Source organism: Bos grunniens, chromosome 12 (assembly GCF_055505025.1).
Source record: "Bos grunniens cultivar Pamir isolate PY7600 chromosome 12, Bosgru_T2T1.0, whole genome shotgun sequence".
Taxonomy (NCBI): Eukaryota; Metazoa; Chordata; class Mammalia; order Artiodactyla; family Bovidae; genus Bos; species Bos grunniens.
Genome location: NC_141176.1, coordinates 90,553,681 through 90,569,107, shown reverse-complemented (window position 1 = coordinate 90,569,107; position 15,427 = coordinate 90,553,681). Strand labels below are relative to the sequence as shown.

Below are 15,427 nucleotides of genomic sequence, written 5' to 3'. Positions count from 1 at the left end.
TCTTCTCCTTTTCACCATGCAAAGCACTTTCTGTACCTACCAGGTAGTCTCTTCCAGACAGAAACAGTCCCCCACGAACGCCTACATTCGCACTTGCACGCTATGAACAGACCTTCACACGTTCCCGGCTATTTGTCATTTTCCATAGGACTTAGGTGCATTGTGTATTGTATCTTTCCTGGATTTCCTCTCTTACGTTTGTTCACCCACTTATCCTACCATCTGTCTTATCTGTCTCTTCACTCATCATTCATCCATCCTCCTATCCACCCCTCCCTCCCTCTTTACATCCAGCCCTCTATCCCTCCCTCCCTCCATCACCCCGTTCATAAATCACACATTTGTCAAGGGCTTTCCTAGTACCAGGCCCTGTGCCAGGCTCTAGACCACAAGGATGAATGGAATATGTCTTACACTCTCAGGAAGCTCAGTGAAACAACCACTTAACTAAAAGCCATCTCCTCCAGGCTGAATTCACATATTTCCCCTATTTACTTCTTTTTAAAAACATTTTTTCTTTTGGGGTAAGAAATGGATTTATTCGGGTTCAGAGAGAAGCACACTCCACAGACAGAGCGTGGGCCATTGCAGAGGGTGAGCGCAGCCCTGTTTACTTCTTTGGTCTGTTACATTTCTACAGAAGATCACTGTTTTATGAATTTATACTTATTATTAGTATTTCCATATTTTACATTTTCATGGTGGCTAATACAGATATCCTAAAGTTCAGTCTGGCTCTGATTGCACTTTAAAACATCACCAAAGGATACATTTGTGCTAAACATAAGTTCTTTTCTCTTTTTTATAAACAGACCGTTCTTGAATTTTAACTTTAACACAGAAAAGATAATTACAGCCACACACTCTAATAAGTACTGTATCTTCTGGTATTTGAAGAAGGTGGTTTGGCTTGAATTACATGTAATTACAGATTAAGAAAAATTAATTACTCTCACTCAGAATCCTATGACCTGTATAGCAAGCAGTGATGAATAAAAACCACTATTTTGAGCTTATGAGTGAATTATGTACCACGTGACCCTTTGTATTATTTCATTATGGAAATCATACCAATCTGGTCAAGAGTGCTCAAAACATATCTCTTCCTCCCAGAGCGACACTTTGTGAAAAGCAAACCAAAGCCAAACCCAAACAAGGTTGATTAGCTCCAAAAAAGTGCACTGGTAAGTTAACGGATCCTCTCAGGGAGCACCTTTACTCTGTCTTTTTAACAAAAGGGCCTTGAATGTCAATAACAGTTACGCTGCCCCGTGGAATGAGGTTATAAATGATTAACAGCAGCATAAACACAATCACAGCCGTTGTCCCCACTGCGGTGTGGACACAAACTCGAGAGCCCTGCCACCACCAGCACTCTCCATGTTACTGCCACTGTGTGCCCTGATGTTGGCTTTACTGCTAAAGACGCGCATCTTCATGAGCCTGTGTCCTCATCATCTGGTCTTATATTCTTCTTTGAGAGTATTTTAGTGTGTTAGTCACTCAGCCGTGTCCAGCTCTTTGCAACTCCATAGACTGTAGCCTGCCAGGCTCCTCTGGCCGTGGGATTCTCCAGGCAAGAATGCCATAGTGGGTTGTCATTCCCTTCTCCAGGGGATCTTCCTGACCCAGGGATTGAACGTGGGTCTCCCGCATTGCTGGCAGGTTCTTTACTGTCTGAGCCACCAGGAAAGCCTTCTAAGATATTTTTAAAAGATTACCTAGGCTTCCTAATTTTACAAATATTTCTTCTGTGGTTCATTCATATTTGCTTTGCAACTCACCTATGTTTATTTTGTGAACTGTCTTCTGCTTTCAATGCCTATGGGGCCAGGTCTTTCCATCTTTTTTTCAGTATGATTTTTACTGGAATTTAGCTGATTTACAGCATTGTGTTAGTTTCAGATGTACAGAAACGTGAATCCGTTATACACACACATGGGGGTTTCCCAGGTGGCGCTAGTGGTAAAGAACCCGCCTGCCAACGCAGGAGACATCAGGGACTCAGGTGTGATCCCTGGGTTGGGAAGATCCCCTGGAGGAGGGCATGGCAGCCCACTCCATTGTTCTTGCCTGGAGAATCCCATGGACTGAGGAGCCTGGCCGGCTACAATCCACAGGGTCGCAAAAGGTCAGACACGACTGAAGTGACTTAGTGCATAAACACACACACACATATGCCCACTCTTTAGATCTTTTCCCCATATAGGTCATTCTGGAGTGTTGAGTCCCCCGTGCTATGCCTTATTACTTTTCTATTTATATATAGTAATGTGTATATATCAATCCCAATCTCCCGATTTATCCCTTCCCCTCCACTTTCACCCTGGTCACCCGAAGTGTGCTTTCTACATCTGTGACGCTATTTCTGTGTTGTAAAGAAGTTCATTTGCACCATTTTTCTTTGAGGTTTCCCATGTAAGCAATATCATATGGTCTTTTCCGTCTTTCAGAGCTCCACACTTATTCTGTGCAGCAAATTCACACTTGGACGTAAGAGCATGAGCGTATTCCTGACCCAAACTGATGTGCTGGTTTTAAAAGAGTGTTCACTCTTTGAGTCAATAAAAGGTCACATGCTTGTTGACTGAAGGTCCCTGTGAGGGCCTATCCCTTCTCTGCCTCAGCCGCCCTCTGTGTCCACCTGCCCTGCTCTGTCTCATGTGGGTTACTACCTAAGGCTTGTTGCCTCGCTCCCCAGACCTAGATTTGCTTTCCAGTAATGTTTTTTTTTTTTTCCTTCTCATGTTTGAAGCCTGAATTGGATCACGGTGACACTCTCCTTAAAGCTCAATGGCTTCACACTGAACTTAAGTAGGACGCTGAGCTTTGCTCCCATAAGTCCCTAGGGCTCTGGACCCCATGTCCCTCTAAGCATCCATTCTGAAGGGCGATTCTGCCCCAGAGGGTGACACTGGTTCATAATGGGCAAAACCCCTTAGCTATGACAAGGTTGTGGTATACAACAGGTGCTTAATAAGGGCCTGCTGAATGACTACATCATTCCAGGTGGCGCAGTGGGAAAGAATCTGCCTGCCAATGCAGGAGATGCAAGAGACCCAAGTTTGATCCCTGGCTAGGGAAGATGCCCTGGAGGAGGAAATGGCAACCCACTCCAGTACTCTTGCCTGAAGAATCCCATGGACAGAGGAGCCTGGCGGGCTCCAGTGCGTGGGGTCGCACAGAGTTGGACAAGACTGAGCATGCACACAGCACACGGAGGACTGATGGAGAAAAGACGGACCTCGGGAGGGCGTAGGCACAACCCCCGCTCTCCCAGCAGCAGTAAGCCGGAGCCGGACCAACCCGGGAAGGTGAGCCTCGAGGGGCCGCAAAACCCCGTAACAGCGGAGGGACTCTGTACCCCCTGCCCCAGTCCTAGTGCCTCGTCCATTGTCCTTCCCGGGGAGCGGGATTGACAGGCGAAGAGCAGAGGCTGAGAAACATGGCCTCACAGGGGGGCGCTTTCCCCCTCACGGCTGGGGCTTGGGGCTTGGGGCTCTTCTCGGGGGCCGCCCTCCCGGGGGGCAGCACGCCCGCCCCACGCGCTACTTCCGGCCCAGCCCGTGCCTCGCCGCGCGCTACTTCCGGCCCAGCCCGTCGGCCCAGCCCGTGCCCCGCCAGCCTTCGCGTTTCAGCCTGGACTCGGTGGCTGTGGGTGTGCCCTTCAGGTCCCCGCCCACCTGACCCCGGGGCCCCCGGATGGCTTGCAGGACCCTAACTGGTAGCTCTGTGTGGGTTTTCTGCTCACGGTCCACTTCCCCGTTCCCCTCGTGAGGGGCACAGGCCGTTCCTCCCCAAGATGGCGGCACCCCTGCCTGTGTGACCGCGGGACACACACAAAGTGCGGCTCAGCAGTGGAGCTGACTCGCTCCCCCGACAGACCTGGAGTCAGCGGAGAGGGGGCTGACTGCTCAGACGTGAAAAACCGGGTTCGCAGGGGGCATCGCCGGCTCTCGCTTAGCAGTGGTTGAGTGCCAGACACTACTACCCTGTGCTTTCTGCCTAAAGAGGCTGAGAGGGAAAACGTAGAGTCGCTTTAAAAGAGAGACGAGCACACGGAACGGCAAGACTCGACTGCACATGCTTCCATTTTCAAAGGGCGCTTGGGGTGAGGAGGAGATTCGTTCATTCAGCCATTCAACAAACACAAGCCGAGTGTCTGTTCTGACCAGACCCCTGGCGGTGTGATTGTGAAACACACACAACACACACGTGTGTGTGTGTGAAAATATGTAAGAAAAAAAAAAAAAGAGACGTAATATCTGTCCTCAGAGTATAAAGGGATACACACTGACCAAGAATCAAACATCTATAATGTTATTTTTAAAAACCGAGTGAATACACACCAAGCATCCGGGGTAATTATCTATAGGTAGTTCAGTCAGTGATGGGTGTGATCTATATTGTCTTCTTCCTCTATGTTTCAGATTTCTTACAAAGATCGAACCCTTTGTAACAAAATCACAATCACATATGTGTGTATATGAATGTGTTTAGAACCTGAGAAAAATGGAAATAAATATATGTGCACATATACAGTAATTCCCAGTCATAATGCACACAGTACTAAGAGATACTCTTAGATACCTATTTTTTATTATGCTCAACAGTAATGATGCCTGAGAAAGAGGAAGAACATGAGAGAAAGAGTAGTTTTATAGGCTATTTTCTAGCTTGTACTTGTGGTTGATTTACGAAGTGCTCCTCCAGTAATAAAACAAAGGCTATAAACCATTAATTTATTGTACTAATAAGAGCCAAGGGCCCTAATACAATTGTCTCGTCTTCGAAGACGTAAAGAAAGTGGAGCATGCTTAAAACTTGAACAGTTCCTTGCTCTTACTTTTATTATCTTTTCTCTACTGGACTATTTTAGATTAATGAAATAATAAATCCTTCATCCAACTGATTTTATTTAATGTTATGGTAAAATGTTAATCTTGCAATTCTCAGTACTGTCAGAGTGAATCCTTGCGAGGCCATATATTTCAGAAAGACACGCAGTGGAATCTAGGCCATGCCTTACGCGGGAGGATGTGGAGGACGAAGCCTGCCTCAGAGGAAGGTGATGCAGAAAACAATGGCTGCGATTGCTCTGGTAGCGAATAAGTGCAAACAGGGCGAGTAGACGTCACTGAGCCTGGGGTTCGCTTTCTGCTCGTTCTTTTGGGGTCTCTTTTTTCTTCTTTAAACTACATTTAAAAACATTTTTACTAGCCCCAAGCAGCACTGGGACGACCAGAGGGATGGTATGGGGAGGGAGGAGGGAGGAGGGTTCAGGATGGGGAACACATGTATACCTGTCGCGGATTCATTTTGATATTTGGCAAAACTAATACAATTACGTGAAGTTTAAAAATAAAATAAAATTAAAAAACTTTTACTGGAGTTTAGTTGCTTTAAATGTCGTGTCAGCTTCTGCTGTACAGCAGTGTGCCTCTACTGTGCGTATACATACATCCCGTCTTTTTTGGATTTTCTCCCCATTTAGGTCGCCACGGAGCGCCGAGGAGAGTCCCTGCGGTACACAGTAGGTTCTCATTAGTCATCTGTTTTACACGTTGCTGTTGTTTCGTCCCTCAGTCGTGCCTGACTCTCTGACCCCACGGACTGTAGCCCACCAGGCTCCTCTGTCCTCGGGATTCTCCAGGAAAGAATACTGGAGTGGGTTGCCAGGCCCACCTCCAGGGGATCTTCCCGACCCAGGGATCAAATCCGGGTCCTCCGCATTGCAGGCAGATTCTTTACTTCCCGTCTGTGCCACCTTGAGCAAGTCATCGGGAGCCCTCTTGTGTCTGACTCCCCATCCTCACAGTGTTAGGGAAAGCAGGAAGTCTCCCTGAGGTTATCATCTCAGCTTCTCTTTCCATGATGTCCTGTGACAGATGCGCACGGAACACCTTTGCTCGTCCACGAGGCTCCCCTCACCCCAGAGTCCCAGAACTGTCTGGAAGGACAGTAAAAGCCATCCCTGTGGAAGCCTTGCTAAGCAGGGGGCTGCCCGGTGCCCCTGAACAGAGAGATCCATTTCTCTCTTCATCACCCTCTAGATGGCTTGAAAATGAATATAGCATTCAAAGAACTACACAGAAGACAGCATCCCCTACCCAGTTGATTCATATAAAATGTGTGAAAATCAGACGATACCACTTATTTTTCCACTTAGTTTCAGAAGATTCCCCCTCTACGGAAGTGACAGCATGGCTACAGCAGGCCTGCCCGTCACTGGTGTATGGCTGTGAAAATCGGGCAGAAAGGGTTTGATAAATGAGCACAGACTGGAGGGATTATTTTTAAAGGTAACTTTTAAAGTGGGACCAAATTAAAAATATATATATATTTAAATAAATGAAATACCTGAATAATTTTTAAAAGTACTAGATAGTAGAAAGTTAATAACTAGTAGCTTCATTTAACTTATTTTCAAAATGGTTTGATTTTTTTTACCCCCCACAAAAGAAGCAATCCACAGACCTTTTGTTTCATGAAGAAAAATACCTCTGGTGAGACATACAACTGTCCTGGAATTCAGTCCTGTAGAGTATATTCGAATCGTTTCAGGAAACTTCAATTGCTTTTTGAGCAACTTACTTAAATTCTGCTTTGAAATAAGGATAAAGCTCGTCCAGCGTGTTTTTAAAATTTGTCATTTCATGCACATGAACGAGAAACCGCCAAGCACTGATGCCTTTCTAGCCTCACAATTTCCCTTCACTTCTCATCAAGTTAAAACTACCTTCTATTAAGGCAGTGATGCTGATAATGCACAGGAAGCAATGGCAGGACTGAGTCTGCCCAAACTTGTGGTGACCAGCTCAAATGCTGTGAAGATTCCTTGGAGAAGTAAGGGCCGGTGGTGTGAACTATCCAGCAGGCTAATTGCTCTTTCAGAAACAAAAGTGCTTTAGAAAAAGCACTGTCTGTGTGACTTAGAATTCTTTCATACATGCTTAAAATAATTAAATTGGCCCCATGCAATATTCCACTTAAGCTGTATTTAGGTAGTGATTACAAATTCTAAACATCATCTTTAATTACAGAAGTAATCCACGAATTCATTTCACCTTCTAAATATAGACATACACTAAAATTCCATTTGACTCTCATCTCGAAACCATCCTTCAAATACCAGTGCTCTTAGGTTTCTGTGAATTATTCCAGATTTTAAAGGTTCGTATATGTCTGTGTATGTGAGTGAGTGCTTAGCCTCTAAGTCGTATCTGCCTCTTTGCGACTCTGGACTGTAGCCCGCCAGGCTCCTCTGTCCACTGGATTCTCCAGGCTAGAATACTGGAGTGGGTTGCCATGCCCTCCTCCAGGGGATCTTCCCAACGCAGGGATCGAACCCGAGTCTCTTACATCTCCTGCGCTGCCAGGCGGTTCTTTACCACCATGCCACTTGAGAAGCCCACGTCTGCGTATATAGAGTCGTTTGGTGGTTTCTTATCGATAAAGACTCATTGACTGGCTGGGCAAGTGTGCACCAAGCACCTGCCTGTGAGACGCCCTTGCTGGAGACACGCAGTCCACAGGGCGGACACGGCCTCCGCAGCGCGCTTGCTCCACTGCTGGGGGACAGACAGGCAGCGGCGCAGCAGAAGACGGGCTGGGTGACCTCAGGAGCGAGGACAAGGCCTGGCCACCCGCCTGCTGGCGGTGCTGCCACTTGGTTCAGCAGGACGGGTCTCCGCCTGCCTCTGCCCACGGGGTCAAGGCGAGGTGAGCACTCCCAGGGTGGCACCTGGACCGTGGATGCTGGCCAGCCCTGCGGCATCCCTGGGTGCCTGGAGCAGCCAGGTCTCCACTCTCAGACTAGAACGGACATTACACACGGGACAGCACCAAACATTTCCTCCCTTGAGCCCAGTTCCTCTGCTTCTCCCTTTTCTCCTTCTCCTCCTTTTTCCTTAAGTCAGGACCCAGCCTCCCAAAGCCGTGGCTGTAGAAGGGTCAGGGGGCTGACGCTCACTTAAGAAAGATTCCAATCAGAACTGGCAGCAACGGCAAGCAGCCAGCGTGTTTTATCTCCATCTACCGGGTGCATGAGAAACGGGAAAAAAAGACACTAACCACGGGAAGCAATCTGCTAGGCTCATCAAGGAACCTCCCAGTGCCTCTGATCAAAGCCCTGGTCTGGAAGCATAATCTGTGCCTTTCAAGTTGTGTCGTCTGAGTAAAGGGACTTTCAGTGGCTACATTAAAAGATACAGATCGGAGCGAGTGCAGCGGAAAGAACCCGCCACCGAAGAGCCGGGTCTGGTCCCGGCAAAGGGCCTTCCGGCCCAGACGAAATATTCACCCCACCTTGCATTTTGATCAGGAATCTGATCTCTACGGCGACTTCCTCATGTCTGCAGTGAGGTTATTCCTGTTCCCTGCCTCCTTTCTTTCTTCTGCATGGCATTGTTAGCTATCAGGGTTAACTTGGATAGAGCAAAGCAAAATAATAAAAACACCCTCGGAATTGTTGTAACAGACTTCCAGGATGAGAGGAATCATTATTGGTGAGACTTCAGAAATTCCAAGGCCTCGAATACTGACTGGAAACCCACGGCTACATGAACAGTAAACAGCACCCGCGGATCACTAAACAAACGCACAGCACCGAAGGAAAGACGACTCTCTCTCCTCGTGTGCAACAGAAGCAGACCCCAGGGTTCAGTAGCGCGTACGGAATTGCTCTAATGTGCAAAAGAACAGGAGCGATGGAGCTACAGCCCCCATGCTGATGCGGTGAAGGTTTCCTGCATGGGTTGTGATGGCTGTCGGGGAGAGAGGAAGTGATCTCACAGGATCCTCAAGACCCACGGGAGCCACGAGAAAAGACCCGCTTTTCAGTTCAGAGAACAGAATTTCTCGCTAACACTCCGCGCAGATTCACACAGCCAAGGATGACTCCAGTCTCTTCCTGTTCGAGCATCACTTCTAAGTGCAATGGAAGAGAACAGCCATCAGTTTCATGCTAACCACTCGGAGCCAGAGGACGCACAAGGGCTGCTTCATGGAAAATATGTTGGCCTCAGCAATCTGTGGACCATGGTGCCTGAACAAAACCGCCCATTAGGACCTGCTGCTGCTTCAAACATTTCTTACTTAATCCTCGTCCTTGTTCACCTCCCACAAGAGACTGGTAACAACTCTGCCTGTAACTTTCAACGCATTTCAAACAAACACTTTACTTCTGAAACTGAGGGGTCTGGCTTTCTAGGTAAGAAGTTTTTTTTTTTTTTTCCGATCATTTGCCTTCGGACTAGTACGAGAGTGAAATAGGAATACACTTTATTTCTCTAGAGTCAATAATTCGTCTTATAGCATAGAGAATATGAAAGGTTACATCTTAGAGAAGCTGAAGAAAGCCACCTTTCCTAACTATTCAAGATGGAACGCATAAGCAAATACGATCTGCAAATGAATACGTTTCTTCTTTTCTTTGGCCTCCTTTAGGGAGACAAAAAAAAAAAAAAACCCAAGGAAAATAAATTAGTGTAATGAAATGGGAACTCTTCCCCGTGTTTTATTTTGATGTACTTTTTCAAAGGCCCAGTGTGTGTGTGGTTCAGCGTCACACCATACCCAGCGGCAAAGTCAAAAGTGTCCTAGCACACGTAGGGGAAGGGACAGCTGCCTGGCTGCCCTGGGTTGTCCCCTCCCTCCTCGTTTGACCCCAGACTCCAATCAGGTGTCTTGGAGGACCGAAGGCTGGTCAGGTGTTACGGTTCCTGCCAGTCCCTCTCTCAGTGGAAGAATCTTCCCAGATCCCTCAACAACTCAACATTCTTTCTCAACAGTAATAAAGTACATCATTCTTATCTATGTTTGTTAAAGAGTAAAATGCAACAAAATGCAACAGGAAAATCTTTGTGTTCTGCATTCACTTCTGTTCAGTTGTTGTTCAGTTGCTCAGTCGTGTCTGACTCTCTGCGACCCCATGGACTGCAGCATGCCAGGCCTCCCTGTCCATCACCAATTCCTGGAGTTTACTCCAAAACTCATGTCTGTTGAGTCGGTGATGCCACCCAACCATCTCGTCCTCTGTCGTCCCCTTCTCTTGCCCTCTGTCTTTCCCCAGACACTGGCTTAAAGTTCTGAGAGTGAGTCAGCACGCCAGCCCCACGTCTGATGCCGCTGAGTCCTGCGTGGCTCGCTGACTTCACTCTCTGTTAGCAACTCCTCCTTCCTCCTCCTTTTTTATCCTGTCTTTTGGCACGGATGTGCATCTGTGCCTACTACAGGCTGTGTGCGCGTCCTCCTTCAGACCGCTATTTAAAGTTCAACTCCGTTATTAGTTAAAAAAGGGAAAGAACAGGAGAAAGGATAATAAAGAAAGTGCTTGGGTGGCACCGACAATTAAACCGTTACTCATCCATGCTAAAATGCTGGGTTCCTGGTTCTTCGTCATAGACGGCTGAGGATGCTGGTGTCAACCCAGGGCTCAACACCTGCCTTACCCACCCTGTCTTCCCCTTTAAGACACACCAGCAAGTCTGCACCTCCTCTTCGTGCCATTTCTGCACTAAAGCACCCTTTTTTGGCCTCATCAACCATCATATATTTTCCCTCGGAGGCACTCTATCTCCCTATCATTTTTGAAAGATGAGACTTATGTCTGCTTTCCCGTAATCGTTCTGTTTTGCCGAAACTGCTGCTGCTGCTGCTGCTAAGTCGCTTCAGTTGTGTCCGACTCTGTGTGACCCCATAGACGGCAGCCCACCAGGCTCCTCTGTCCCTGGGATTCTCCAAGCAAGAATACTGGAGTGGGTTGCCATTTCCTTCTCCAATGCATGAAAGGGAAACGTGAAAGTCAAGTTGCTCAGTCATGTCTGACTTTTAGCGACCCCATGGACTGCAGCCTACCAGGCTCCTCCGCCCGTGGGATTTTCCAGGCAAGAGTACTGGAGTGGGGTGCCATTGCCTTCTCCGTTTGCTGAAACTACTGGCTACCAAACTCTCTGCCTCCTGTGCAGGTTCCGATGTTTTATAGCTAGAAACTTGCAGGAGTTCCTGGTGTCAAGGACCCTGATTCCCATCATTGCTCAGTTTTGTTTCTCAGTTCTTTTACATCTCACGTTCCTCTTCCTGGCACTACTCACGGCAGTCTTCTGAGTTGCTTCAGGGATTAAACAAAATCCAGGCTGCGCCACTGGGTTTCTGAAGAGCACTTCCCTGCTCTTCATCTCCTGTTCCTTCCTCCTCCGGAAGCATGGCTACCACCCCAGGGAACCCTGGGCTCTGTCAACCACCCCTGTTTTGGTTCCTCTGACTTCTCCCCTTTTAGACACTCCAGAAGGCTCTGCTGCCTATGTTGGGGTCTGAGATGCAGGCAAACTCCATCCTGAACTCTTCCCCGAGTCATGAACATTGGCTCCGGGCTTCCTTCATCCTGTGTTTGCTGATGAAATTGGTGAATCAGGGCTGCTGTGTGTTCAGGGACTACGCTTGCCATCTCTCTTTGCCAAACACATCCCAGCACTTTGGTTTTGCTGGTGAGTCTCAGGCAGCGGCAACCCACTCTAATATTCTTGCCCGGAGCATCCCATGGACAGAGGAGCCTGATGGGCTACAGTCCACAGGGTCAGACACAACTGAAGCGGCTGAGCACACACACACACACTTGGGCAGCTCCTGCAATGACTCAGCTCACCTACTGGCAACCCTGACCTGCTCTGGTAGGAGCTTGGGGGTCACCCACCTGCCACCCTGGTAACGGGCAGTGCTTCAGGGCCAGCCGGCACCTCTCCTCGGCGGGCAGTGTCCTCTCGTTGCCAGGGAGGGTCTCGGCCAAGGGCCTGTACCTGCAAAAAGCAGCAGGGACAGGAAAGCCATGAGCGAACCGGTCAAGCAAACGACTTTTCTCAGCAGCATTGCCTTTGCTGTCCAGTTTTTAAATCCTTCCCCTTTCCTACTGTGTCCTCTGTGCCCTCACACCTCTGTGTGTCGTGAATTTCACCCTGGATCACTTGGAACGGCCCTTGTCCTTTACATGGATGTGATTTTAAAAGGAACCAAATATACTTCTCAGTCCTCTAATGTACCTTTAATATTACCAGGAGAGATGCAAACCATTTATCAAAAGCGCGTTCGAAGAGAAAAAATACGAATTTATTAGTTCTCATTTAGATTTTTAGAATACTCTTAAAATACACCCTTTAACATATTCCAGCATTCTTTATCAATGTTTGAGACTGAATCTAGATGAAGTTAGAATCTATAATAAAGGCAGACCAAAGCGCCCAGAAGTCTTATTTAAATGAGAGGTAGAGAAGTGCCCTCCCCACAGAGTAGAGATTGAGTGCTTTAAATCTTCTAGAGAGACCGTTTATTTTTGGAAAATTCTTCCAAATAATTAAATTTCACTCTCTGGTTGAAATTCATGGCTATATAAAGTTTTCCTCTGGGTTTCTTAAAAAAAAAAAAATGTCTTTAAAGATTATATGACCCATTAAAAAAAAAAAAGGTGCAAAGGCATTTAACCCGACATGCGAGCAACACAGCATGAGGAGAAAGGGGAGGGGAGGGGCGGGGAGGGTGAGCACAGGAGGAAGGAGAGAAGCACAGGGGCTGCATCTTGGTGTTTATAATCCTCACACTGGGCCACCCTGGGAACTTACTGCCGATCAGTAAGTCACTGCAATTCTGTCAGTTTCTGTGGAACATCTTAGCTTTCCATCTAAAGTTTGTTGCAGCAAATCTGGCATCTTCTACAATGTGCTCTGCTTCCCGAGGGAAGCAGTGAATTCCCTGCACCCTTGGCCGCCCACCCTCCCACCCGAGCACTGACAGGGCTGGATGTGTCCTGCTGGCGGTCACGTGTGCATGCTCGGTCACCCGGTTGTGTCTGATGCTTCGCTACCCCGTGGACTGTAGCCCACCAGGCTCCTCTGCGGATTCTCCAGGCAAGGATACTGGAGTGGATGGCCATGCCCTCCTCCAGGGGATCTTCCTGCCCCAGGGGTTGAACCCATGTCTCTCCTGCATTGGCAGGTGGATTCTTTACCCCTAGAGCCACCTGGGAAGCCCCACTGGCAGCCACACCACTTCTTCATTTCTGCAAGTACAGAAGAGAAATGAGGTGTCCATTGTGTGGGGTCAGGGGTTGGGGGCAGTGCAGCAGGAACTATGGATCTGGGGCACAGCATAAACCCTGAGAAGATACACCAGTGTGACCTTTTCAACAGCAGACTTTTGTTTCCTCTCTAAAATCCTTTTAGCGCTGTCCCCCACAACTCACCATTTTATCTGCCCTGGATTGAGCATCGTCATCGTCCTGCTAGCCATGAGTCAGGCAAAATAAATATGGCAGCATCAGCAACATCCCTTCCCTCTCAACCCTAGATTTTCCTCATGTATTAACTCAGGGTACAGAAGGGAGTAAAAATAGCAGCAGAGACTGAACATGCATTTGGAGCGCCAGAGGCGAGGCTCTGAAAGCTCTCGCTCATTGTTTTGATCACACCGAATGGTCTAAGACGATCTGTGGATGATATTCAGTGATTATTATTTTTTTTTTGATAAGAGGCAAGAATATGCTTTCCTACCCAGTAGGCACTAGACTTGGTATCTGCTGTATTTATTTTTTAAGCTGGTCTTATTGTGGTTGCTGCAGAAGAGAGTCTTTCCAGGCTGGCACAGAGCAGAGGAAGCAGGGATAACAGAGGTTGTGTGTGGGGGCTTGGGAAGCAGGAGGAAGCTGCAGGGGGCAGTGGAGGGACCACCTGAAGGTGATGGGCATTCCCCAGAGATGCTGGCATATGACCTGAGGGCATCAGTGGGCAAAAAGGGATGATGCGTTACCACGTTCGAGGGGTTCAAAGGTGATACCTAACATAATTGTATAATGTTTCTGAATAGGAAAGAAACTGGACTGGGGACCTAAACCCAGATTCAGGTTTCAGCTTTGCAGCGATTTGCTGTGAGGTCCTTGGCAAGACACCGAGCAGGAATTCTCCCCCCTCTCGGTACTGCACCTGCGTGCTTCTCAGGATGTGACACAAATTCTGTGTTGTGCTGTAAAGGTGAATTTACTTTTTATCTGTCCCTGAAGAGTGTGATCTTCCCCAGGGCACTGGGTTGTCTCTGTACATTGCATGGTGTCTACAGAATTGTCTATGTGTGGAGAAAGTAACTCGTGGGTTGGCCAGAAAGTTCTTTGAGGTTTTCCCATGAGGTGGTATGGAAAAATCCACAGGAGCTTTGTGAGCAACCCGATCAAGGATGGGAGGCCAAGAAGCTGGGCTGGAGGAGTGGAGGACAGGGAAGAACATTTCTCGGGCACCGAACAAGTGCCAGGAATTTTCACCTGCTGCTTCCCACGCTCCTTGAAGGTGCAGCACGTCTGGATGACTACCCTCTTTCAACAGTGAGAAGCTGATGGTCACAGAAATGAAATCCCTTGCCCAAGTTGACATGGATGATGTTGAATTGTGTCCCCCCCACCGACCCTCCGCTGCCCGGAATAGATAGATGGCTCAGTGGGTAAAGAGTCTACCTGCAATGCAGGAGACACAGGAGACACGGGTCCAGTTCCTGGGTCAGGAAGATCCCCTGGAGAAGGAAATGGCAACCCACTCCAGCATTCTGGCCTGGGGAATCCCATGGACAGAGGAGCCTGGCGGGCTGGTTGCAAAGAGTCAGAGACCACTGATGACCAAGCACAGCACAGGGGATACACAGATGTGACCTGATTTGGAAATAAAGGCTTGAATGAAGCAATGCAGTTAGAATGACGTCAGCAGGCAGGGCCCGAATCCCACAGGACTGGTGTCCTGACAAGAGGCAGAAATGCTGTGTGAAGACAGAGCCACAGGGAGGACACCACTTGGCGAGGGAGGCGGGAGTGGGGTGATGCAGCTCAAAGGACTGGGGGCCACCCCCAAAGCTAAGGAGGCGAGGAAGGGCCTCAGAGGGCTGGGGCCCCGCTGGCGTCTCCGGGACTGTGAGAGAGTTCGTTTCTGTGGTTCAAAGCCCCCCCGAGAGACCTCACACAGACGTGAAAGGGGCTGAGCCGGGCTGCACTGGGGTGGCCTGACTCCGGAGCCGGTGTCTCCACCAGCGTCGGTCGTTCGAGGCATGGAGGAAGCCTCCCCGGCCCCAGGCGGTTCCAGAGTAAAAGGGACGACGAAACTGGGCACAAACGTCTCAAACGGCCAAACCCCCGGGGGCCCCAGCGGATGGCACTCTCAGAGACAGGACTCCTTGCTTCTCTGACCTCTGGGTGACTGGGCCTTCCTCTGGCAGTAAACTAAGCTCCTAATGAAATACAGACTCATTCAAACACTCAGGAAAATCAGCGCATTTCCACCACTTAGCCGGTTACACAATGAAATGAAATCACTCACATTATCTCTTTATTCTTTTATAATTGTCTCATTCTGGAACTCTGCTAATTATCACGGAGAATGGAATTGACATAATTCAAGTATCTGAA

At 48.4% G+C, this 15,427-nt stretch overlaps 1 protein-coding gene across 2 annotated transcripts in view; it reads right to left on the bottom strand.

Annotated features, from left to right (window-relative positions):
* MYO16 (myosin XVI) overlaps window positions 1-15,427 on the bottom strand; it is a 519,851-nt gene that overhangs the window by 87,106 nt on the left and 417,318 nt on the right. For both annotated transcript variants that reach the window (XM_086328670.1, XM_086328671.1), the window contains one exon: window positions 11,693-11,795. In XM_086328670.1, coding sequence (XP_086184796.1) covers window positions 11,693-11,795 — 103 coding nt within the window. The remainder of the gene's footprint in view (window positions 1-11,692; window positions 11,796-15,427) is intronic.